This window comes from Tenrec ecaudatus, chromosome 11, assembly GCF_050624435.1.
Source record: "Tenrec ecaudatus isolate mTenEca1 chromosome 11, mTenEca1.hap1, whole genome shotgun sequence".
NCBI classification, from domain to species: domain Eukaryota; kingdom Metazoa; phylum Chordata; class Mammalia; order Afrosoricida; family Tenrecidae; genus Tenrec; species Tenrec ecaudatus.
Window position 1 is genome coordinate 109,529,159 of NC_134540.1, and position 27,636 is coordinate 109,556,794.

Sequence of the window (27,636 nt, forward strand, 5' to 3'; positions counted from 1 at the left end):
ATCTCTAGAGTCTCAGGTAAAAGACCCCTGGCCTTTGCCTGGATCAGGTAAATGTTACAAAGCTCCTTAAGATAAATGCCCAAAGGGCTCTTCACGTATCATAAGTTTTAGACCTAATGTGCTCAGCTCTAGCTTCTGTCAGCAAATCTAGCTCCCCAAGTAAGTGTCTGAAAGCATCCCTCTCCACAAGGTAACCTCCGGTCCAAGGACACTAAACTTTCCTCGCTCGCGGGCCAGGAATCCCACTGCTTTTGTGCCCTTGGTGCTCGGACTCTGCTGTGACTACTTAACTGCTTCTCTTCCCATCTCTGACTTCATGGCTCACTTTCTCCTGGATCAAGGAGGTCCATTACACAGGCATCTTGGTGTCTGAAGATCAAGCTCTGCTCCTGGCACTTTTTAACTAATAGGAGCAATATTCCCCATTCTGGATTCTGAGATGGTTCACTTTATACTCAACAGGATGATAAGATTGATTGATCCCCATCTTAGAATTCGAAGATTTTATAATCACTATTAACAATCACATGTAACTGAATCGCATAATCCTATCAGAATTTCCCCCACCTTTTCTTACCCAGATCCAGCAGGAAAAGAGATATACCTAATCTGCACAATCCCACCCAATTGTTTGGTAGGATTACAAGGCCTATGACAGGAAGAGCCAGATCAAATAATTCACTGTACCTCACTGTCCCTTCTGTCAGTGTGCTCTGTACAGGAGAGAATCCTGAGTATGTGATATTCTCAAAGAAAACAATTTTGTCACTGGATATATTACAGCCACGAGAATTAACTAGAGTGGAAGCTTTTCTAAAGACCTGGTCTCGTCAGCAGTGTTCATTTAAAATATTTCAAAGTTTCAGTAATCATTATTATCATCAGAGGAACGCTTTTTTATTACCCTTTCTAATAATCTGCAATCAAAGGATTAATTCCATTGATGAACCTCTAGGGACAGCACGTGGAATAAGGTTTCAGGGAAGTGGGTGGGGTGGGGAGTACAGTGGTGGTGGGGTGGTGAAAGGGAGGCAATGTCAAGGAGTCCAGGAAGAAAAAGAATGTTTGGAAACTGATTGTGGTAGCAATCGTACAATTCTGCTTGACCTGATTGAATTATGGAATCATCTATGTATTAAATCCCAATTACTAATAAATTATAAAACAAACAAAATGATTAACCTGACATGAAGGGTTAAAGCCTTATCAGCTGAAACCCCCTCTAATATATGTTGGGCCTGATCTGGCTGTCAATCTTTTCTGTGTTTTTTTCTCTCTCTTCATATTGTGGTTTATATCAGATGTATTTTGTCATTAGGGGTAATCTTCCTGCATTTTTCTTATATGTTTTTGCAGTGTACAAAACTCAGAATAGATGAACCTATTGAGACAGCAAGTAGAATAACAGTCCCTGGGGGGAATAATGGGGTGAGGGTGGAGGTAAAGGGGAACTGGTATTAAAGAATCCAGGAAGGAAGAGAATGTTTGGAAACTGATGTGGTAGCAACTGTACAACACTGCTCGATGTGATTGAACTACAGAAGATATCTGGATTAGCTTCCAATAAAAAGGTTTTGGGAAATAAAAGAATTCATTCCATTGAAAATCAGCGAAAGTAAGCTCCTTTTCCATGCAAATGTATTTAATAAATTTAATGGCGATGTGATGTGGCTTCTGTTTATCATCCATACATTAGGAATGCTTTTCAAGCGCAATGTAAGGTGATGAGGGAATTACGCTGACTGCACAGAGCCCTTGGCCTTGTTGACAGAATGATCTATGAATTAGAAAAGCATAACTTATCTTTACAACAGCTTAAAGAAATTAAGCAACATTGACCCTGAGCAGGGAAATGCTCAATATTCTTTGTCCATTCTGGGACAGGACAATTTCTTTAGGACATGAGTTCATGGTAGGGACAACAGGACCCTGGCTACGGATCCCAATCTTGGTCAAGTGTATCTTCACGGTGTTCACTAGACGCTGTACACGTCTTTCTTAGGTGCTCTTTGTATGGTGCTTGACGACTCATCCGTGCCTCTCTTGCTCCATTGACCAAGACCAGAAACAGCCCTTTTATTTTGTATGCAGCCCCTGTCCAGTGATTGGCACATAGTATGCCTTCAAAATACATTTATCAACTGAGTAAATTATATTGCATGGCTTGATTTTGCCAATTGCATGTTGTTTTACATTGATGATACTAAATGTTCCAGGAATCTCTCTCTTCATCTGTAAGTAAAGAGGTTGCAGTAGCTGAATTCAGGTTTTGGGGGGGACACTTCATATCATGTATCCCTTATCATAGACCAGCTGACTTTGTCAATGTCATGGAAAAGATAACTCAGTCCTTAATTAGTAACGTACATTTTCAGAATCAGTATTGTGTTCTTCACCTTCCTCATTTATCTATCAGATCCTTATCAGAAGTTATCATGTCAAATTTTGCCATGAGAAAAATTCCTCCCAGAAGAAATGGTCATTTTAATCACTTTACATGTAGAAAAATGAAATCTCTGGGATAGAAATAATGGAAAGGGCCTAATTATTTTATATTGATATTGAATATTTAAAGGAATATGATCATTCAGTTGATGTTAAAACCCTCACTGCCATGGAGTCAATTCAATGCTGATGCCCAGTGACCTGTGGCCAGAGCCCCCTGTGGAATACTATGGCTGTAAGTCTTTATAGGAACATGAAGGCTCATCTCCCTCCCACAGAACTACTGGTTTAGACCTTGTGGTTAGCAGCCTATAGAAAAAGGGGTACCCCCACCAAAAAAGGGATACCCAGAAAAACTCAGAACCCATCCCCTGCCAAGCTATGTATTTACTTTCTTTCTTTCTTTCTTTTTTAATAAAATAACCCTTCAAAGTTTTCTCAATTACACTTAATACATTTGTCAAATCTGCGATTCCGTTATTGGACACATTTTCCAAACTCATCTGTTTGGAAGGCTGACAGCACCTCCCTCATTTTTTTCTTCTTCACCTCTTCTACATCATCAGATTGCTGTCCTTGCATGCCCCTCTTCATTTGCAAAAATCAAAGGAAGTTGCGTGGAGTGAGGTCAGGCTCATTGCTGCTGCTGAAGTTCATTGTTGTAACCCCTGCATCTACCTATCCTTCTGAGGGCCTTGCTCTTAGATAGTGACCCTCCACCGCACATGATGACTCCGTGCAGGGATTGGTCCTTCCTGATAACATATTCAAAGTATAGGAGATGGAACGTCATCATCCTCTAAACTTCAAAAAATGTTCTGGCTGTACTTTTTCTGAGATAGATTTGTTTGTTCTGTCAGTCCATGGTAGATACAATATTCCTCACTCACCATAATTCAAGGCATCAATTCTTTGGTTTTCCTGATTTATTGTCCAGCTTTCCAATGCATATTAGGTGATTCAAAAATAACGATTTTCATAATTTAAGTACACCTTAGTCCTCAAAGTGACATCTTGATTTTTGAAGACTTCTAATTTAATTAGCATGTAAGGCCTCAGCAGAAGGTAAGGGTGCTGTGGCTTTTAGTTGTGTAATTACCATCTAAAGATTTTGTTTTAATCAATAAAAATGCTCCTTGGGGGCAGACATATGTTCGGGGATGAATTCTTTGCTTCTGGCTCATATAGGGTCAAAGAAATGTTACTTATAATTCAGTATACTGTGATTAATCGACTATTGTTTCCTAGGTATTATAAAAACAATTCTGTGTGTGCTTCTAGCCCTTCTTATTAAGGAAATCCAGCAAGCTGTGTCTGGCCTTTACCCAGCTGGTGGTTCTACATTTCTGCAGCTGGATGGGGCCCATGATCTGCACTGGCGGTTTCATTTGGCACCTGAGCAGTGCTGAATGTTATCTCTGATGATCAGGTGTGGATTTGTCTGTTCTTGCCCACGAGCCCTACTTTGAAACAGTACTGGGCTTGCCAACCTAGAAGACTCAGGCTGACCATTCAGACCCCTCTCCCCACCCCCCGGAGAGATTCACGTTAACACAGCCCTAGTCTGTCCCACGATTCCACAGCTCTCCGTTTCACATGGTTTTTTGTTTTTGATAGGTATGAAGAGTGCTACTCAAGGGGCCCTGCTGAAGCAACAGGGTTTTCAGGACGTGAACAAAAGAAGGCCTTTGTTACAGGACAACAGCTGGATAAAGAAACTCCCTGAAGGAGAAAAGTAAGGGGATGGAGAAGAGGGGTGGGTGGATATTGTAAAAAGTACCATCTGAAAAGCAAATACATTTCTTCTCGTGTACCTCGCTGTCTGGCTTACCATTTGGTGAGGTGTATTAAGCATACATTGATTACATTAGGTTTTTCAAGAATACCGCTACCATTTTAAATATCCGACGCACGTAAGGGAATGTGAGTTATCAGCAAGAGAGAACAGGACTTCACAGTTAATTCTTGAGTAGAACTAGAGGAATCGTGGTTTCTCCAGTTTCTATAAAGGTAGCAGTTATGGTACGGAAATGATTGAAATATGTTGACCATATCAGTCAAAATTTGTTGTGGTGATTCTTAGGTACCACTGGGTCAAGTGTTTATTCATAGCAATGTGGTGTTATGGAGAAGCATCCCCTAGGATTTTGTAGACTGGGTAGCTTGCTAGATCTTTCTCCCGTAGATAGCACTGCTGGGTGTGTTTGACCTGCCCATCTTTCATTAGTTGTCAAGCACTTCATTGTGCCAGCAGGACTCCTGCTCTTTAGAAGTTCCTAATAGTATATTTCAACTGATAAATTTAATTGTGAAAGATCTATCACAAGTCACCTTGAGTTCTTGGATAGACGTTTCTGGTTATTCTAATCCTGAGGGGACATATCTCTCTTTAGGATGAAGAAAACAAGCTCATTGCCATTGAATCAATATTTTGACTCCCAGCAAGTAGCACTGAAGAACTTAGTAGCACTGCCACTTTGGGTTTCTGAGACTGTAAAGCTGTGTCAGAGCAGAAAGTCTCATCTTCTTACAGAGGAGTGAGTGCCTGGTAGGTTTGAACTACTGACCTTGCAGTGAGTACCCCAACTTAGAATCCATTACACTCCAGGGCTCTTAGATAGTAGACAGTTAGTCACTGCAGAGGTGTTACTTTTCACCACCATGCAAGTTTTATCTGTATAATAAAAGCATTAGTTATACTACTTGTATATGGAAAAAATATAGGCAGATAGCTTCCTTGCCAATACAGATAGCTTCCTGGCAAAATCTGTCCAAATCAGGTTTATTATATGTGATATATATGTACCTTTGAATATGTTTTCTTGTGCCAGGTTTGATGCTGTTGTTGTTGTTGTTGCTGTTGTTGTTAGGTGCCATCCGGCAGGTTCTGCCCATAGTGACCCTAGGCACCACAGAAAGATGCTTGAGCCCACTGTGGCGGCCCAAGCAGGATGTCCTTCTCCCAGAACTAGTCTCTCCTTTCAACATGTCCCAAATGTGATTCTAGATACTTTAAGTGACCACTGCTAAATATCACATCAACCATTTAAAATAAGAATCATAGTCTTATTTTTATGGAAAAGAAATCCACTGTAAGTCTTACAGAACTTAAGTAACTTTTCTGATGGTGCACAATTAAGTGGTGGAGCTGAGATTTTAACATAGCCCATCTCTCTCCCTTAGAGCATTTTCTCAATTGGGGAAAAATTTTCCCCTCGGTCAACATTTAGCAACATTTGGAAATGTTTTGGGGTTGTCACAGCTCAGAATGATCCTCTTGGATACAGGGAAAGAGATTTTGCTAAAACCCCAACAAACTTGAAGCTGCCCAATCTCCTTAAACCCACTGGATAACACTCACAATAAAGAATTATCCTGTCAGTAGTGCCGAGATTGAGAAAACCAGCATTACTCTCTTTAAAACTGTGCAAATAAGAATATTTGAGAAACATATGGTGTGACTCGTAAAATCAATGCCTATATTAGCTTCTATTATTAAATGCTATCGTTGTTAGGGTACATAGGGCGTGGAGAGAATCACACAAACATTTGGAGTCGGTGTTAAGTGCTGTCAAGTTGATTTTGGCTCACAGAATGTGACTGAGTAGAACTGACTCATAGGGTTTTCTGGCTTTTCATCTTTATGGGAACTGATCACCAGGTCTTCCTCGCACTGAGCTGCTAGGTGGGTTCAAACTACCAACCTTTCTGTTGGAGCCAAGTGCTTAAGTGATTTCTATTGCTAGGACTCCTTTGGAGCTCAGGTCATTGGACAGCATTGACTTCCTACTAGGAAGCAGTACTTACTATTTCAATCAGAGCCTAATATAGCATTTCCATGTTCCCATGGTGATAAAGCAATGCCATAAATTTTGGATTGTGAAGATTTACACAAATGGGTGGATCTAAGAATGTCTAAGACAGATCAGAGTTGTTAGGCTATCGAAGCCGGTTTGGGTGCCATGGCAGCTGCCGAGTGAAGAAAACTTGGCTCTGATGTTTCCACCACGCCCACTGGCCCATTTCTGTTCTCTGTGTTTTGATTTTTCCCCTTCAGGAAAAAATACTGGCTAGTGGCTGCCACTCTCTCACAAGCTTCAGAATGAGATACCCGCTGAAATGGAGGAGTTCTTTCAGAGTCGCTGAGGCATATGCTTGTTGGCATTACTTCAGTTTCACTCTTAATCTTTTAAAAATATTAATTGGGTCCTAAAGTGTTTTTATATAGCTTTAGTAAAAGTGTGATTACTGAGCATTGAGTCATGCTCATAAAGCAAAGCCACAGAAAATGTGGTATTTCATGTTTGGTTGGGTTGACAGGAAAAGTGTTCCGGTATTTATTCTCTCCCCCGGCTTCAAACCAGATGCTCCACTCGGTGTTTCGATGTTTCCTAAAGTTGCCCTACTTTCCAATCTGTTGGGAAAAGTGGGAAAGACAGGCTTTGGGAGTCTATGTCCTCAAATTTATGGATGTTGTCTTAGCTACCAAATTTATAGCATTACTTTAAGGACAAACTGAGGCAAACAGTTCAAAATGGGCTATGCCCCTGTGAGTGAACAATTTTTTTAAAAGATAAATATTGGTACTTATTTTTCTGCTTTTTGTCAGGTGAACTGGCAAGTTCATCAAATAAAGAAGTTCAGGTATAATAATCCTCATTAAATGTAATATGAGTTGGTAGAAAGTTTTTATTTCCAGCAGAAAAAAAGACCTTTCAAAAGGTCTCTGAGTGGTGTGAATAGTTTGCCCTCAACTATTAACCTAAGGGTTGTTGGTTCAAACTCATCCTGGTGCTATGTCTTTGTAAAGATTATAATCAAGACAATCATATAGAGGGGTTATATTTTCTAACACATAAGGTTTCCATGCGTGAGCATCTACTCAAAAGTCATGGATGAATATGGAAAAAGTAGATAGACTTTCTGTGCTCCCACACCCTGATTAAAAGGCAAACCCACAGAACAACACACTCATTCCATTGTTAGGATCATGATCACTTGTACAGATATATTTTTTCTTTTTGCCCTGCTCCTTCCCATGGTGGTGACTGCTGAAAACAAACAGACACTTGTGTGCTCTTGTCTGCAATAAAGCTAATTAACCTTGCCAAGCGTTGCAAGCTGTTTGCTTCCATCCTTTGTTTGGCACTTCCCAAATACTGGGGTGACTCGTTGGGTGACATACTTTGTTTTTTTCCTTACAGAGATGAAAATTACGGTAGGGCGGCGCTCAACCGGCATAATTCCCAAGACGCCTTGGATAGGTGGGTGTTTTTATTAGCAAAAACAGATCGATATGGCATTTTAGGAGAAGATGTATCCAAGACAACTGAGCATTTGTGGTTAGTTTAAGGCTCCCACTGACATGCTGGCCGCTTGCGAAGAGTGCACACGTCATTAATCATAGGGTAAATTCCGTGCGCCTTCTGCTTGTACCAGTGTAATCTGCACACCTTCCCTTGCTGATTCTCCTGCCAAGGTGCTTTCATGGTAATGGGACTAGATAAGAGATCTCTGAACCTTAGGGGGAGGAACCCTAACATATACGAATGAATAACAACTCCAGGGCTTACTAGGTTAGCAGGCAATTCTTTCTGAAAACAACAGGCTGTGGAAAAAGCAGGTCAGACACCGATGGCAAATGGATTGATGACGGTGAATCTGTCAGGAAACTCAGACGATCCCAGCAACACCGTGCTGTGGATCCTCGCTTCTCATTGCCGTTCCTAGTCCAACTCACAGTGACCCCGTCTTTCTCTGCAGAAGCAGCTGGTGGTTTCAAACTGCTGACCTTGTGGTCAGCAGCTCAAGGTGTAAATCAAGATTGATTAAATAAAGAGAAAAGACTTTTAATCAAACTCATTTACATTCACAAACGTCATACACTTGCACCCATTCGAAGGCACACATTGCGTCTGATCTGGTTGCCTGTTTAGGTTTGTCACCAAGAGGCAATTGGCAAACAAATACGATTGTTTTGCATTGTGTGAATTTTAAAATGTTAAGGTGATACCATAAATACGTCTACTTTGGAAGTATTTGTTTGTGACTTTTTGTAAATTTTTTAAACCCGTTTTTAGCCACACCTGTTGCTGTCTAGTCGTGTCTGATGCATGACAACCCCACAGGCTAGAGCAAAGGTATACCCTAGGGCTTCCGAGCCCGCCACGTCTCCCCCATTCTGTTCCCTCCCCAGCCATCCTGGAGCACCTGCCGTGTGCTGGCATCATATCAGGTGCTACAGACAACACAACCTCCAAGTTGAGGCCTTCTCGCATTAGTGCAGGGGGAAAGGGTCAATAAGCCAAATTCATAACATTTACTATGAAAACTGCTATTATAGAGGCATGTGTAAGGGTGCTACAGGAATACAGAGGAGGAAGCCATGAGAAAACTTCATCAAGAAAGTGGGCACCTGTGTTAGTGTCATTGCTTCAGGAGGAAGAGCAAGTATTCCAAGCAACTAAAGTTGATGGTTTAGTCTCTAGAGACATAGAAGCAGTAATACAGAATAGATAGCTAGATTGATTGATTGATTGATAGATATAGGGTTAGTAATTTATAACAATAAACTATGTATCATTTTCCCATATATATTATATATATACAAAGAGAAAGAGAGAGACAGAGATTTACTTTAATGAACTGACTCACAGGATATGGGGGTTGGTGAATCTAAAGTTCATAGGTTAGTGAGCGCTCTGGAAACTTCTATAAGCTTGCATCCCCAAATCTATTGATTCTAGTGACAAGAAGAGTCCAGAATGAAGAAAGAGTTTTGCCAAAATATCTATTGTAGTCTGGAAGCCAACCACACCCTAAGGACATTCCCTTTTCAATTGATTGGGTAGTTATAGGAGATTAGATTAAATTATGGAAATTCATCATATTATAAGTGCATTGCACTGTGGGAGTGGATTACATTGCATTACCTGGTCTTCCATTGCCTTCCCTTGCTAATGCAACTAGTCTTTGCCTGGCCAAACTACTGGGAACCACAGCCTAGCCAAGGTGGTGCATAAAATTAACACACCACAGCTGTTCAATGACATAGGGAAGGAAGAAATTCCAACCGGGGTTGGTGTGTGCAATATGGGCAAAGAGCATGGAGAGGAACTGACGGCAAATGGATGAAAGTAGTGAAGGTGGAAAGACCAGGAGCAGCAGGAGGCAGTGCCAGCTAAGCAGGATAGGAGGAGATCACCACGGGGAGAGATGGAAATGTCATTCTAATGCCCTGAGTCACCATCAAAGTTCTTTAAGCAAAGGTGGAACATGATCAGGGTTATGATTGTCAAATAATTCAGAATCAGAGAGGAGGGTAATGAATTATTTCATAGCTTGTCTTTAAAGAAAAGGAAAATAGGTAATACATCTTCATCACCTTAGAAAGTAACTTTATACTATCCAAAATTCAAGACACTTTACTGCCTTTACCAGATCAAGTAGATATCGTAAATAAGGCTCATAAACCCCAACAGTGTCTGCAGGGAATTTAGTACCTTGAGATGTGCTCAGTACTTATTGTGAACCAATATGATTTATCTCCGTGCTTCACATGATACTGTAAAGTATAAGCACCTTAACTCCAAAACTCCTGGGATAATTCCCTAAATGACTTTCCCTGTATTGCAAGGTTACATGAGGCATTCAAACAAACAAACAAACCAAGCAAACTCACTGCCATCGGGTCAATTCTGACTCACAGTGGCCTTATAGGACAGGCTAGAACTGCCCTTTGGGTTTCCGAAACTATATGGGGTATAGAAAACCATCTCTTCCTCCTTTGGAGCAGCTCGTGGTTTTCAACTGTTGACCTTGTGTTTTGCATCCCAACTTGTAACTCACTACACCACTGTGGCTCCTACTTAAATGCGTTTCCACATTTTATTCTCCTTTTTTTTCACCCCCTCGGTTTTATCAGTCTCATCAAGCCACTTCCATTGCTTTGATTATTCTGATTCCTAATCCTGAATTTCCTGTCCTCTTTTGTTTTTTTTCTGTCCTCTTTTCTTTCTGCTTTCTTCCTCCTTCTCTTCATCCTTCATGCTCATTTACATCCTTTCCTCTCCATCCTCCTTGCTTTTCCTTCCTCTGTTCTTTTGTCTTCCATATCTCCTTTCTCTTCTGCATACTACCTTCATCCTTTCTTTCTTCCACTTTTCCTCTTTTAATTGTTTCTTTCTTTCCCTGATTCTATCCTTTCTTTTTATTCCATTCCCTTCCTTCTGCCAGGACCTTTTATTTTCAAAATTGTCCATGGTGCTTAATTTTAAATAAAGAAATTTCATACTCGGCCCATTGTTCTAGTTTATGGCACTGGTAAAATTCTGGAAGCAAAACAAAGAGAGTGAGGAGCTTTTATTATATAAAAATCTAAAACATTGACAAGAGTACATTTTAACTAGCAACCATTTTATGTATTGTATTGTTTGGTTTCTGTATGTTTATCTCTAGTTTGCATGTATCATATTCTCATTGAAACTGATTGGGGGCAAAGAAGAATCCTTTATTAGCACGAAGAATTAGATTGGATGTAATTTATTCTACATCAAACTTCGGAGAACTTGGGTGCTCAATTTTTCCCTTTTCTTGGTAAAGTGCATTTGTTACCCAAATTGGTGAATGTTTTGCAAAATGCATGACAAGTCTTATGAATTATCTGCTAATTTATTTATATTTTGGTTATGTATTTGGCTACAGGAAAACCAGTGAGAGCCTTGAGCCGAAAGCCAGAATGAGTCGTTACAAATCTGATGAGACTTTAGACAGGTAAGGTGTTTTGAACTATCTGAGCAGAGCCCATGGCATATGTTGACTCCCCTTTCTTATAAAGTTCTGAGTTACTCCAATGAAGCATTAATAGTTTACATTCAGAGATAGAAGTGACAGAAGGATTAAATGATTTCCTCCTCCAAAATTCACAAAATCTTGACTAGATATATTATTTCATGAGTAAATATTTTTAATGTTAGATTTACATAAGCCATCTGAGAAAAACTAGTGTGGTGTATATACCTACAGCGGATGTTGGCTGGCGCCTGTTATATGATTTAACACTGAGTGTGTAGTTATTTGTGTGACTAGGAGCCGTCATTGTTCTAGCTTTGGGTTCTTCCCTCTCAAAAGAAGAAGAGCAGTTTCTGTCCACCTGCTTTCTAGAGACACTGTAAAATTTAACCATGCAACTGATTTTTGAAAATTTAAAAATCAAGGATAAAATTTAAGGATATAATGTGATTTTCAAATACAACTAATTGAATGATACAACTGATCAGCTCATTGCTTCAGAAAGTGAAACTACTTTCTCAACACTGAAGTAAGCATTTAACACAGAGAATGAGTCCTTTATGATGTTTGTCATTAGTTTTGTATTGAGGGTTAGGGATCTTTTTATAGAGAAAATTGTGAAGCTTCCATTCTGGCTAAAGCGTTCACACTACAAATCGCATTTTCATTATAATTTGTTAGAGATGCTTTAAAAGTGTAGGTTAAGTGTAAAGTTAACATCTTTAATTGGAGCAAAGATACAGTGAACACGGAGACCAGCAATAGTTGAGTTCACTGTCTAGCATTAAAGATATGTTACTATTACAGATAAAAATGGCACTGGATAGATTTTAAGCAGCTATGCTGAAACTTACCATGTCTACATGTGTTATGTGCTACATTCTATGGTAGTGTTTAGCAAAGGTGTAGATGTCCGCACTTCTAATAGGTTCTCTAAGTCAATCGCCTTAGTAGAGGTATCCCTGAAGGAACAGCCTTTCCTTTAAATTATCATTCTGATAAGCACATGTTTGTTAAAGTAATTGCAAAGGATATCCATCTACACTGTCATGCATGGGCAAACAAACAAAACCCATGCACAAACCCACTGTTGATTCTGACTGATAGCACCTTTACTGGAGCACGCAGAGGCAGTGTATATTGTCGTTTGCCTCTGAGTGAGTTTCAACTCATAGTGACCCTACGTTCAAAGACAGCAGCACTGGTTCTGCACCCTCTTCACATCCCCGCGGTGGATGTGGCACGCCCAGATCCTGAAGGATGAATAACTGAACTTAGAAAACTCAGGTTCGGGAGACATTTAGGACTGTACAGTAGTAGGTTCGGGAGACATTTAGGACTGTATAGTAGTAGGTTCGGGAGACATTTAGTATTGTACAGTAGTAGTATAATTTCCCCTGGGCTCTTAGGATTATATCATTTAGGTATTTCCTGTCTCCACATTAATTCCTATTAAATCTTTTTCATATGAAAAGTTGACAATAACTTAATTTCATCTCTCTAAGAAATTGAAATATATATTAGAATCTCTTACTATAAATAGATTCTCTCCACATGCCCTTTGATCCCTCCCACCCTGCAGCCCCCTGACCTCCAGTGTCCTAGCAGAGATTGTGGCACGTGAATAATAACAACTAGAGAAAGACATGTTGACCTAATCTGTGATCGTTTTGGGCAATCATGATATAGGATGTGAGGTATGACATTGGGTCTTAGTGGGAAATGTTTGGAGATAGACTTATTCCCTGTAAATTCTTTTGTGTGTGTGTGTGCCATATTTTAGCATTGTGACCGAAAGTCCCCAATTGCTCTGGAATTTCACTTCTTCATCTAGAAAATGAAAATAATTATACCTGCTTTTAAAAAGTGTTATGAAAGTAGAGGAAAATATATCAGATGACTGCTATTTTTATTAGTAGATGTGATAATATTCGCATAGATTCACACTGCGCTTTCATTGGTCTCATTTACTTTTAACATCAAAACTCACTTTTATTTAAAACTTGAGGATATTTGGTATTTTCCTTGCTCTACACAAATTGTCATTTTCAGTGTATTAGAACAGCAACTTCCTAAGATTCTTGTTTTTCTTACGTGAGGACCCCAGAGATGGCTATAAAGTCTGAATAGAGATTTCAAGGAAACCTGGTATCCTATCTATGATTCACTATGACTTAACCAGAGTACTTCCAATGTCAACATTTGAGGGTTCTCATGGGTAGTTTGTGCACATGATATGATCATAGTCTTTAGCTTGATGCTCACATTAGGCATGGACGTTTTTACACATGGTGTCGGGAGTCTTAAAAGTTACCATTGTATTATTCACAGTGTATTCTTCACAATGTATTGTGAACATTCTGTTATACACACTGTATTGTGAACACTGTATTGTGAACATTGTATTGAGACTATGGTGTTTGCGATATCATCCTCTCTTTTACATTCAAATGTTAAGGGTTCCTGGCATCGTGCACTGTAAGCAGAAACTGTTTTATGGAATATTCACAATGTTTGAATTACGAACCCAGTATTTTAGTTAAGTAAAAATAATTATTTCTACCATATAACTAAATCAAATTTCCCCCACTATTTTTTAAAAAGAGTCAAAGTCAGGTTCCCTCTTAGCAAGAAAAGTCTATAAAAGTTCTGTATTTTATGCTGTTTCACAAGCCCCTGCAGTAAGGTAGATAGTAGAGGTGGAAGTTGAGGGATAATTAGAGTTGCCCTATACTAAGGAATCAACAGAAGTGACTTGCCACACTATGTGTTTCCAGAGGGAAACTTTGCTAGTCTAGTTTCAGGAAGCATGCAGAATGCTCCAGAAGCTGGCACCAGGAAACTCGTAGGACAATCCTTTCAACCTGCTCTGACGGAAAGGCGAGGAAGAGGGGCTGCAGTCATAAGATCATGGAGCCTGTTGTTGTTTGATGTCATAGCCAATACCGAGAGATTGGTGTTTCCTGTCCCTAGACACACCCACACAAAACAGGGCTTTTAGATCATTCTTCCTTGATAAGACTTGAGTGTAAAGAAATTAAAACCTCTAATGGCCCCACCTGCTCTTATCTTCATGCTTGCTAGACTGATCAAGTTGGAATTCTTAACTAACTGTACCAATGACAGCAAGTGAGTTTGTTAGGGTACAGAGCAATTTTACAACCCCCTCACTGTGAATCTCCATGGTTTCGTACAACAGAGGATCACTGCTGGCTTACTCTGGAGTCCAGTGGGATGGGCCAGAGAGTGACAGGTAGAACGCATCTTTGCTGCACGCAGTCACTCAGCGACCTCAGTTTCTTCTATGATTTAGTGCTGCGATCTTTAACCCATGCACACGAACTTCATCGTGGAATGGGAACAATAACACTGGAGGAGGAGGATGGTGGGTGGGGTGTGGAAGTGGCAGACCACATTTCTGTTCACATTCTTTATCTTAGAATTCAAGCTCGTGACCTCAGTCTAATTGCAAAGGAAGTTGAGAAATGTGGTCTTCCTATGTGCTCAGAAGGAAAATGAAGTGGGTTTGACAAATACATGGCATTTTCTGTATCACAAAACACTCAAATCACAGTTGAGCATTCCACTGAAAAGGAGTATAATGATTTCAGTGTGCAGACAGGCAAATAGAAAAGCATAATACTTTAAATTCTGAAGCATTTAAAAATGGGCTTTTTGTCACAAATAGCTTTTTTAACTATAAAATTTCCTAAAATGTTAACACCTGAAAAACAATGCTTGTTATTAAAGAAACGTTGTGTTGTGAAGTTATTCTAGTAAGAATGAGTTCAGGAAGGAGTTAAGTACTGTAAATACTTACCCAGATTTTTATTGCTTCTTTATAAAGGATCTCAGACAGAAAAGATGCTGCTGAAACACATAAGGCCAATACCTTGGATAACCGACTAAATAGCAGGTACCAGCATCTACTAACTTGGGAAAGGCTCAAGCAAACTGTTTCTAAGTACTACTTATTTACTTCCACTGCTCTGTTCTGACTTAATAACTTTTCTGTAACTTCTAACTCTATATTTCTGACACTAAAATTCTAGAATAAAAGCTCTTAGTCCTTTCTAGTATGGCATGAGAAAAACAAAATTTTGTTGTTAGGCTTATAATAAATCAAGAAAGCCTCTAACTTCATGATATCATTCTTACTACATTTGTGTTTTTGTTTAAATCTGTCCTGGTGGCAAGATGATGAAATACATTCAAATGTACATGTTATATTCTTATTGCTAAATAAGAGTGCTGTATCCTACAAATAAAAATACTAGACTTAATTGATGCTGAATCTTTTAAAGAAAAACTATTCCTTTGGGGTCTGGTATAAGAGATTTAAAAAAACACCAAACTGGAATCACCTTATAAAATGTATTCCTTTTTCTCATTCTCAAATTACATTTACAATTTAATAATAAAACTTGAAATTCAAGGTTAACTGCAGGCAAATGCAAGTATTAATTATTGCTTCTCAAACATTGTTTTTTGTTTACCAGGAGCCTATCCACATTTAGATCATCAGAAGCAACAAAGGCGTATGTACTTTTCTGTCTCAAGTTACATTTTAAGTTTAAAATGTATTTTAATTGTGCACACGTGCTAATGTAATGGTCTAGGCTAGAAGAAGTTTGGAGGTTAAAGCTTCATTGGAGCACAGTCACACCCACAGACTAGGAGACCTGGTGGTTCACTGGTTAAGTATTCAGCTGGTAGTCAAAAGGTTGGTGGTTCAAACTGATCGGTCACCCCATAGGAGCAAGATGCGGCTGTCTGCATCTGCAGCTATTTACATTGGAAATGCTGTGTGGCAGTTCTCTGTCCTCTGGGATCTCTGTGAATTGGGATCTTGATGGCAGCCAGTTTGACTCTAGCAGACTTGTCTAGATGAGGAGAGACACCAAAAGGGTCTGCGAAGTTTGAAATATTTACTGTGTGGACTTTTAAAGTAAGAGTTAGCAGACTGTTGCTCGAGGGGGTACCCCCCAAAACTGTATTTTTGTTCAAAGTATTTAATTTTTAAAAAATAAAACAACCTTCTCACCTTCAAAATACTCTCCATTACACTTAATACATCTGTCAAATCTGCAATTCCATTCTTGGAAACATTGTTCAAACTCATCTGTTTGGATGGCTGACAGCACTTCCCTTGATTTTTTCTTCACCCCTTCTAAGTTGTCAAATTGCTGTCCTTTCATGTCCCTCTTCATTCACTGAAACAAAAAGAGGTTGCATGGAGTGAAGTCATGTGAGTAAGGTGTGTGGGATAAGAGAGTTATGCTGTTTGTTTTTGCCAAAAACTGGCACACTGAGATGGCTGCATGTGCAGGTGCATTGTTGTGGTGGCAAAATCAGTCCTCTGTCTCCCACAAATCAGGCCATTTTGTCACACACTATTATGCCATCTTTTCAGAACCTCTAAATAGAAAGCTTGATTAACAATCTGACCTGGTGGAATGAACTCCAAATGTACTATCCCCCTCACATTAAAAAAACAAAACAAATGATCAACATCTTAATCTTTGATTTCACTTGACGAGCTTTTTGAGGGCAAGGTGACGATGGCATCTTCCACTGGCTCCACTGATGTTTGCTTTTGGGGTTGTAAGCCTAGCACCATGTCTCCACCAGTAGTTACCTGGGAAAAAACGTCCGGGTTGCTTCAGAGCTGTCCTTTCAAAGCATGACATGTTTCTACGCCACGGTCATGTTCTGGTCAGCCAGAACCCGAGGCACAAATTTCACAGTGACCCTTTTCATTCCCGAATATTCTGTTAAAATTCGCTGAACCAAGCTCCAAAATAGTCCAGATAACTTCCCCATCTCTTCAATGGTCCATCGTCAGTTTTCAGGCACAAGCACACCAATTTTGTAGACATTTTCATCTGTTGTGGAAGTTGATGGAAGTCCAGAACGAGGTTTGCCATCAATCGACAAAGAAACAAAAAACCACTCGTACACTTGAGTTTTCCCACAGCACTGTCCTTGTAAGCTGTGATCAGCATCACAGCCCTTTCTGTGGCACTTTTCCCGAGCCAGGACACCATATTGCACAGCTGCACACCATTCTCTTAAATCAGCCATCATAAAACGCGAGGTTCAAGTCAAACTGCTTTTATGAAAAAATTTACTGTGACCAGAGAGAACCTTCCCAGGAGACACCACTAGATGTACTAACTTAGAGTGAGTTGCTAGAGGCTCTCCCAGTGGGGAAAATGCATTAAATGAAAGGTCTGCCCGGCGAAGGTTTTTTTCCCCGTTTGTCTAGGTACCCCCTCCCATGCACCCACACGTGTGTGTGTGTGTGTGTGTATGTGTGGTGTGTGTATATGTGTGGTGTGTGAATCCCTAGCATGCCACCATTGATTTGTCTGGATTTAGACAAATCATGTTATATGATGAATGACCTAATCATTTAATTCCTTCTATTTTAATTCGTTACCTGATAGACTGTTAATTTATTAAAAAGATCAAATTGAGGGAGAGTATCCTTTTTTTGGTCAAAATTTTAAGCTAAGTATTTTGTGGTGTGTTGAGAACAGATGAGGAATCTGAGGTAATTGCTAGGTCTTTCAAAGTTGGAGCAGAATGATGTTTCAAGAATATGATTATGTTCTTGAACAGGAAACCCGGTGATTTGTTCAACACAAGCACTACCAAGACCACAGCTTCCGCCTCTGCTTCTATTCCTGTTAAGAAAAAGAGGTATGGTGGGCTGGTTGTGTTTGCCTCTAGCTAATATGCTGATGTCCTTTATTAGATTTCTGAACTCAAGCATTCACCAAGTCTCCAAGCACCATCATTCAGAGGCATGTCCTCTTTGCTCTCACTTATCCTTGAGGTCTAGTGCTTGCATCTGGCTACTGTCCTCAATCTCCAAAACTCCACTGCCACCCCACCCCTATGCTCCCCACCCCTACTGCTCTGGCATTTGGGGTCCTTGTGTAGCACACACAATTCAGCCCTTGACTATTTGCGAAAAGATTGGCAATTCAACTCCACCCAGTGATACCTGGAAAGATCTGCTTATAATCCCATAGCCATTGAAACCTCTGTGACGTTCTACTTTGCACACATAAGGTTACCAGGCATTAGAATAACAACAGCAACAAATCTCTTACTAAAATGTAGAATGATGAGGGAAGCAAATGTACCAAAGTGCTTGACACAGCGGATGTCTGTGTGGATTGTGATAAGAGTTGTACAAGCCCCCAATAAAATGATTTCATTATATATATATATATATACATATATATATATATTCTTTTCTCCAGTTCTCTTTAAAAATAAGCGGTTATCTTGGAGTTCATTCTGACTTGTGGCAACTCCTGTGTCTCAGAATATAATTGTATCCACAGGGTTTTCAATGGTTTGGTTTTTGCAAGTATTTTGCTAGGTCTTTCTCTATAGATGATGTGACCCTACTTCCAGATACAGAGCCAAAGGCTCTGCCTGGAGGCGTGCCTGTTTGTAGATTGCTGCTGCCCCTGGCCCCTCCCCCATGTGCCATTCTTGCCAAGTTCCACTTGCCTAGTGGGTGCTGTGGAATCACGGCAGACACATTCATCGTGAGACGAAAGCGATGGTGGGAATGCAGTGCTGGTGCATCATGGTGTAAGCAGGAACGTTTCCGTGACCCTCTGGCTTTTGTTGGTGGGGTTTCCCCCTTGCTGCCTCTGCCTGCATTTAGAACCAGGCCTGGTCCAATAAATATTTGATAAAGCATGGACTATCTTTGCCCTGGTGCCCTGGTCCTCTGAGAGATTAATGATTGATTCTATTTTTTTCCTGCAGTTAGGGTTCTGGTTGAATTTACAGAATCTTGTGAAATGTGATTTGTCTTTCTCTTGGTCCCAAATTTCACATCTTTCCAAGCCTTTGTTTATTAGGTAAAGAATCCTAAAGTTGGCAGAGAAATTTAAGGTCAGGTGGCGCAACATTTGAATGCTAAACTGCTAATCTCTTAAAAGGTTTGAACTGACCCAGTGACTCCATGGGATAAAGACTTGGAAACCTGCTCCCATAAAGATTCTAGCCAAGACAAATCTATGGGGCATTTCAATTCCATCCTGTGGGGTTTCTATGAGTCAGAGTGATTTGAAAGAGCCCAGCTCCTGAATAGTCCCTATCTAGTGCAAGTTAGACTTCATGCAGGACCTTGAAAGCAGTGATAAGACCATGACGATTTTGAGAAGCCCTTTTGATTAGCCCTCCTGAACATCCTCTTTCCTTTGAGTTGTAATTTGCCTTGGTTTATCGCCCATCTGCTCTTAGTTCTGTCCTGCGATGCCTCAGACAATACAGCTAATTCAAAAATTTACAGATTTCTCTCCGGACTTCGTTTAACCTAGGCGTTCTCATTCTGCCAATTAAAATTATAGAGGGTGAAGACATTTCTCGAGTTGGAGTTATGTTTTAATTGTCTATTGCCAACCCTTTGCTAATTGCTGATGCCTTCGCTAATCTCTGTGCTGTTCACTTATATTTTTAATATCCTTACTGGTCAGGATGTTCTAATACAGTTTCAAATGATTACTATTCATATTATAACATATTTCAGAAAATGTCGACGTATTCTAGGGTCAAAAGAGAAAGCTTGGAGTATAGGTTACTTTGTGTTTCATTTATAAAATAATTTTCATGACCTTATACAAAAGCAATCACATTGCTTTTAAACTACCAGCTCCCTTCCATCTTTCCAGGCTTTTTTTTTTTTTTCCTGTCACGGACACGTGGGTGGGATAAGCACCGGATTGCTAACCGATGTCATTTCTTAACAGACAGTCCTGGTTTCCACCACCCCCTCCTGGTTTTAATGTCACCGCAAGCCCAGGAACAAGAAGAAGGTAAGGGGAAGGTGTCAGGTATAATTGCAGTGTAACTCGATGGAAGAATGTGTCGGATAAATTGTGGGTGTGTGGAATAAATAGGAGGCAATTTTGTGAGTGTGCAGCTCTGACTAGATGTTGCTCACTGGGAGGGAGGTCTGGGGTTCGAGGGACCCAGCAAACACTGAGTAGTAAGGAGGCGGCAGGCGTGGAGAGCAGAGCTGTCAACAGGGAGCACAGGGTGGGAAGACTGGTAAAAGTCCTCGTAAACCGTACCTGACCGATGAGAATCTATTTTAACTTTATTTTGTTGTGAGCAGTAGTTGTAAGTAACGTTAGAAAACATTGGGCAGGCATCTTGTGATACAAATTTCTGGCTGGTGTTAGGTGTCCAGGATGGTCCTTGCTCCTCAATGCTGAAAGAATTCACCTGGCAGAAGCACTTTTATAAATGCAAGTTACTTTGATGAGGGAAAGGGAGGTTTCAGGAAATACAGAACAGCTATCTCTGAAAAGCGTGCAAGGCTGCACAATGGTGGCCGTGGGAAAGTTCACGTCCAAAAAAGTTCACTCTGGAGGAGCATGAAAAACCTCGTGAAAAATGGCTGGAAATTGGAGGCCACTGAGCCCAAAACAGTGCCTGAGCCAAAGCGGGAGGAAGAGCTCGTGAGAGTTTGAGGCCGAGAGGGTGTGAGAAATACCACCCTCTGACCTGAAAGAGGGAGCAGCCTGGCCTTAGTCTCTGCTACCTCTCCTTTCTCACCCCCTCTCAGGGGTTGGGGGTGGTGGTTGAAGGTAATGGCCATTCTTAGTGGCTGATTTCAGGTGAATGTATGATGTATTGTTGCTGATATCTAGTGTGCGTGCCCAGGTTGACCTTTACCTGCACCTAGGTGACCTTGGTCGGAGTATCCCCACCCTTGGATTGTCCCCATAGGTGTCTAATGTGTGCCTGATTCCTTTCCAACCCCTTTACTGTGGCATGGCCACAATAGGCATTCGGTGGAGACAACCTCTTTTCCCCTAATCTTCCTCCTTCTAACTAAGAATGTTAATAATTCAATCTATGACTTCTTTCTTAAAGGTCTTGTTGCAAGCTATTCTAGCCATCCAAAGGAGGGTTCTTGCCTTCGCCACACCAAGAAAGAGCGGGAAAGGCACAGAATTGTGATACAAACCAGCTTTGATTAGAGAAGGATCCAGCTGGTGGGGACAATAAGGGCCCGTGCGGCACATACCCTGATCCCATCAAAGCTAGTGGGGTTCAGGGATCTTATCCCTTCAGGCACAACAGGGAGGTTGTACATGGTCATTAAAATTTGAGGAAAAGATTGGATTTTTCCGGAATAAGCTGGGCTGTGCTAATAAGTATACAAACCAATTGTTCCCCAAGATGGGCTGGTCCCTCCTTTCGGCGCTGCGACACACATTTAGACCTGATTTTCCTGGCAAGCAGCTTGAAAGGAATTTGAAAACTCAAGACTTCCTTTTTGTTCCACGGTGTGGACTTCAGCTTTTACTTGTCTGCATGCTGTGCCCACCTACTAATTTGGCCTACACATTTCGCCTGCCTACAATCCTCCCCTGAATGCTTTCCGAGATAATTTAGCAAGGAGTCCCGCGGGTGATTTCGTGAGGTGTCTCTTCCTCTCTCAGGACTATGTGCCGGATTCTGTGTTAGATCCTTCCCACACATGTAGTCAGTTTCATTTCCGTGTAGCCCATCTGGAGAAAGGCACGGAAGTTTCGTTGCCTCTTGTGTTGTGGGAAAAGGTATTCGTGATGAAGAAGTCATTGGCCTTGCACAATTCTATCGTGTGCACTCCAGTTCTGTTCCTATCACCAAGAACACACTTTCCAACTACGCTTGCTTTCTCCTTGTTTTCAACTATTGCATTCCAATCATCGATGATTATCAAGGCATGTTTGATCAATGCCAGGGTGAAGAAGTTAGGACAACTCTTCAGTTTCATCATCACTAGCTTTGGTGGCTGGTGCAAAATTTGAATAATAGTTGTATTGTTTGGATTTCCTTGAATGTGGACAGATTGAATCTTATCACAGACAGCACTGTACTATAAAAGCATCTTGAAATTCTCTTTTTGAAGGTCAATCCAATTCCTTTTGAAGGTCCCATTCACAGCACAATAAACCATATGATTCTATGATTCAAAATGGCCAGTACCAGTCCATTTCCGTGTAGTACTACCTAAAATACTGTTTTTATGCCTTTCACTTTTTTAAAAAATCTTTTTATTGGGGCTCATAAGGCTCTTATCACAATCTGTACATACATCAATTAAGCAAAGCACCCTTATACATTCGATGCACTCGTCACTCTCATAATTCACCTTCCAATTGGGTTCCTGGAATCAGCTCGGTTTCCATTTTTCCCCCCATCCCCCTCCCTCCCCGATCCCACCCCTGGTCCCTTGATAGTTTATAAATGATTATTATATTTTATCTTACACTCCCCGGCGTCTCCCCTCACCCGCCTCCCCCTTGACAATCTCCCAGAGAGGAGGTTACACATAGATCTCCGAGATTGGTTCTCCCTTTCTACATGCCCTTCCCTCCTGGTGTCGCCACTCCCACCGCTGGTGTTGAGGGGTTCGTCTGTCCTAGATTCCCTGTGCCTCCAGATCCCCACTGCGCCTTTCACTTTTTACAACTTCCAACTTCCTGAGACTTAAACTCAATGCCTTCCAAGTTTCATTATTAATTGATGTGTTCAGCTGCGTCTTCTCATTTTGGGTTGTGCCCATCAGCAAATGAAGTCCTGAAGGGTCTACTCCCATGGGCGTTACTCCATCCATGCCATTATGCTCAATTCTACTTTGGGAAGACAGCGCTCCCTCATTTTAAAGAACTAGAGGAAAGTTATGTGTTTCATCAGTGCTATACTACACTCTGACTGGCTCATCTCTCCCTTGTGACCCATCTGTGAGGGGATGTCCAATTGTCTACAGATGGGCTTTGGGTCTCCACTCCATGCCCCACCCCTTCACATTGGGTATGATTTTGTCCTGGGTCTAAGATGCCTGAAACCTGAACCCATCGACACCTTATAATCACACAGGCTGGTGTGCTTCTTCCATGTGGGCTTTGTTGCTTCTGAGCTAGATGGCCGCCTGTTTATCTTCATGCCTTTAAGACCCAGATGCTATATCTTTTGATAGCTGGGTGTGTTAGTCTGGGTAGACTAGAGAAACAAATCCATGGACACACATATATGTATAAGAAAGTGATTTATATATAAGAGCAATTGAACATTGAGAAAACATCCCAACCCAGTCCAGATCAAGTCCATAAGTCAAATATTAGCCCATATTTCCTATGTCAATCTATAAAGTCCTCTTCAGACTTACGAAACACATGCAATGATGCCAAGTGCAGAAGATCACAGGCCAGTGGGTAGAAAGTCTTTGGATTCAGCGCTGGCAGGGGTCTCTCTGTGGCTTCTCTGGCTTCTTAGGTCTGGTTGTGTCCATGAGGCTTGTCTTCTGCGATGTCTCCCAGGAAGTAGCAGAGAGAGAGTGTGTCTTCCATCTCCAAGGAGGAAGTACCAGATTTCCCAGAATTCTCAGAAGGCCATTCTCACACAGAAGTCTTATTGGCTCTCTCCAGATTGACAGCCTTGACTCCACCCCTACACTCTTAATCCTTAAATTGACACCAGATTAGGTGACTGCCACACTGGCACCATCAGTTTTCTTCACCACATTTGCTTATCAAGGGTTCGTGAGGGAGGGTGGGCATGGGAGGGAGAGGGCAGGAATGAGAAGCTGATATAAAGGGGTTAAGTAGAAAGAAAATGTTTTGAAAATGATGATGGCAGCGTATGTGCAAATATGCTTGACACAATGGATGAATATATGGATTGTGATAAGAGATGTAAGGAAGAGCTCCCAATAAAGGTATTTAATATAAAAAACTCTCTTAACCAAATCTGTCTTAAATATTGTCAGCACTGACCAATTTGATGCTAAGAAAATTTATATGTACTGTTAGTCTAATTCTTTTCACAAAGCACCAAGGATGGACAATTAAGGATTTGTTTGTTTGTTTGTTTTTGATGGAATCAGTCCTTACGTGTCACTCCTCCTACTTCCCAGTGGTTCCCTATTATTCTTAAAGTAAACTCCAGATTGCTTAGTAAGAGGACTCTTATACTCTAGATTCCAATAACCCTCTAGTTTCTGCAGTACACAAGGTAGGGGCAGGAACATCCCTGGTACTTTGTTGAAAGAATTAGACTGATAACTTATACATTAATGTCTATGGACTCTTTATTATGCTAATATATTGCTGCCCCATATAGCACAATTGAAGCCATATATTCTAGCAAAATATGGAGCTAATATATTTATAATATATTCCAGGCTATAGAGTTAAATAATGTTTTTTTTAAAAAACTTGATTAAATACATTTAAAAAATAATCACAGTTTTATCTGATTTCTTTCAAGGTCAATGCTCCATGAACTGTAACCCTTTAAATATCTCATGCTTAGCGGTTGTGAGATGCATGAGGTTGTTCTTCATGGCGGCAATGTGCTTTGTTAATGTGTGATAGAATTTGCCGAATTTCCATAGTAAAAATAATTGTGTTTGTTTCCAAGGGAGTCAGATATTCACCCTCCAATCCCTCCAAAGCCCACTTTGCCGGCTTCTTCTCCTCACCTTCGGAGACAGGATAACAGGTAAGAACCAGTAGCCCAGAATGTCTTCTTAAGGTAAGAAAGTTAGAGGGAAATGGAACTAAAGTAACTGCTTATCTTATTTATCCAAAGCGTAGATATCTGTGTATTCTAATTTCAAACCAGTTTCCACAACGCACATTGCATAGTGCCATTATTATTGAGCATTAAAAAAAACACACACCTGGTATCTCATTGAAGGCAAATTCTTTTGTCGTCTTGAGGGTGATTTTTGTGTACGTCATCTAGAACCAAGTTAGAGAACTGTCATTATTTTTCAGAAAGAGGATAACTTGGGTAGCTTAAGCTAGAACGTCTTGACTGGACAGTAGACCTATGTAACATTAGGTGTTCATCCTACTGGATTAAAAATCCAGATCAGAATATCTATTCTATTAAGGTTCATAAGATATTGAACTCTTGTCCTTGGAATAGAGAGTAGGTTCTTTATTTTTTTGTAATGAGTCAAGAAAATGCATCCATGCTGAATTCATTAAAAATATAGATCAGGAGGACCTGATGCAAAGGGCTTAAGTGGAGAACAAATGCTTTGAGACTGATTGGGGCAGGGAATGTATGGATGTGCTTTATACAATTGATGTATGTATATGTATGGATTGTGATAAGAGTTGTATGAGTCCCTAATAAAATTTAAAAAAAAAGAGGAGGAAAAAAATGATTAGGGCAAAGAATGTACAGATGTGCGTTATACAATTGATGTATGTATATGTATGGACTGTGATAAGAATTGTATGAGCCCCTAATAAAATGTTTTCAAAAAAACAAACAAAAATATAGTTCAGATTAAAAATGTTTAGTTGGTAAAATAATTAGTCTTAAGTATAACTTCCTAATTTTTAAACTTACATTGTTTTCCCTTTTACTCCTACAGTATTAAGCAAATTAAATCTTACTTTGAATAGAGTTTTTTAGAGGGTCTAAAAGAAAGTGATTTCAGCAATGCCTAAATTTTATTCTAAAATCATCAACTCTGGAGAAGTGAATTTGTTTAGATTCCAAAGCAACTAAATTTTAGGGGTGTTGGTTTAATCCATTTTTATTCTAATGTCTTTCACCAGTGATCTTAAAAGTAAAATTAAAGTGATTTGCATGCTTTAAATCTAAATTACTTTAATCACAGCAAGATAATTTTAATGAAAGAATATGAAAGGGAAGTGTTTCTTTTGTAATTAACACATGTCCTCAGGAGTATGAATAAAATTTCTTGAAAATATGCAAGAATGTGTAAGTAGGTCAGTCAGATACTTAGCAAATGAACAAAGAAAAGTATTTTATCATAAATTGGGACATAATTGAACATCAAAACATTTAATTCTGTCAACTACAAGTTTATTCTCAATATGGGGGTTCACTTAAAATATAAACACACTTTCTATATTATCTAAGCAAATATACACTGTGAAACATCAAGTAGGATAATTCTTTACGAAAAAACATGCCTTTGGTCCTTAATAACAAAAAAGGATTCTCAGTCATTTAAAATACTTTGTGATTATCTCAAGGGGCAAGTAGGAAAATGCTTTATTGAGGGATGGAACATAATAAAATAGAAATGTCTAGGCCTAACCAGTGGTTTATAATAGTTATCAAAATTGATAGACTGTGAACTCTGTGGGATTTCAGGTATTAGATAATTGAGTTCTGGCCAAACAAAAATAGCAGTATAAAGCTGGTACTCTCAGGTAGTGCGATGATTGTAATATGCTTTAATGTTTTCAATATGTATTTTAATATAAATTTAACAGAGAAATACATTCTTATCTAACAAGTTTTCTTTACCTTAAAAAATATAGGCAAATATATCCCCTTAAACCAACTGTATCTATTGAAACCAACAGACCTGCTGAAAGAAATACAAGGTATGATGACCTATCTCTGGGTAGCTACAGAAGTAATAAAGTGGCTTTAAAAGAAGTCTTTAAAATACAAGTAACAACTACATAGATAAATAGATTTTCACCTGCCTTCAATAAATGGAAAACCATTTTATATAAAATCTCAAAATGAAAGAAATAAAATGATGCATAACTGTATTCTTATAAACATTGTAACATTTTAATTATAACATTATTGTTTTATTTTAGAATATATTTTTCTTTATCTTAATATATATACATTTTCATTCTTTTATTTTTATTCTAAATTTTACATTAAGAAAAAACAAAACTGTGCTCACATGAAAGCAAAATAAAATAAAGCCCCTTGACAGTAGGACAGCGCTTTCACCCCTGTAATTTCAGCATTTGTCCCAAGGCATATATAGAGCGTTGTGTGGACATACAGCCCTTTAATTGAGTGTGTTTTACAAAAGCTTTGCCGCCTACATTTGGTTGTATAAAGCCATGTCCACCTCTTCCTGCATCATCAGAAATACATGCACCAGTTTTGTTGCTGCCTTTGGGTAGGACCGGGCTATGCCTGGGCTTCCCGAGGGGCCGTTCTACCCTGTCCTATAGCTTGATGAGGTGGTGGCCTTGACTTTATGCCAGCTTGTGTTGAGGTTCCTAGCAAACCTAGGAACACAGGTACTTCACTCCAATCGGTGGCCTAAGTCATTGTGTTTAAAACTTAGAAACACACAGCTGTGTTTCCTGGCACAGTTACTGTCTATTTTCCCTTTTCGAACTTGGGTGTAGCCAAGAATGTGGGAGAAACTGTCATTATTTCAGTGAGCACTAGATGGCAGAGCAAACATCCAGATGGAATGGCAAAGTGGTAGATAGGGTGGTGACTATACCATCGGCGGGGGGTGAGGGGGGAGACGGTGGTCATAAAACAGTTTGTTAAGCTAACTAATTCTTGAATAAAACTTTATTCATTGAACACAGATATAACACTTTCACGCCTTCGGAC

The 27,636-nt window shown here is 39.9% G+C and overlaps 1 protein-coding gene across 1 annotated transcript in view; it reads left to right on the forward strand.

The window, feature by feature from the left end:
- The first annotated feature begins 4,064 nt into the window (after nt 1-4,064).
- The window catches only part of SCEL (sciellin), an 82,183-nt gene continuing 58,611 nt past the window's right edge, over nt 4,065-27,636 (forward strand). Inside the window, exons 1-7 of the mRNA XM_075562699.1 lie at nt 4,065-4,180; nt 7,650-7,709; nt 11,149-11,217; nt 15,083-15,157; nt 17,860-17,940; nt 20,016-20,081; nt 24,685-24,765. Coding sequence (XP_075418814.1) covers nt 4,065-4,180; nt 7,650-7,709; nt 11,149-11,217; nt 15,083-15,157; nt 17,860-17,940; nt 20,016-20,081; nt 24,685-24,765 — 548 coding nt within the window. The remainder of the gene's footprint in view (nt 4,181-7,649; nt 7,710-11,148; nt 11,218-15,082; nt 15,158-17,859; nt 17,941-20,015; nt 20,082-24,684; nt 24,766-27,636) is intronic.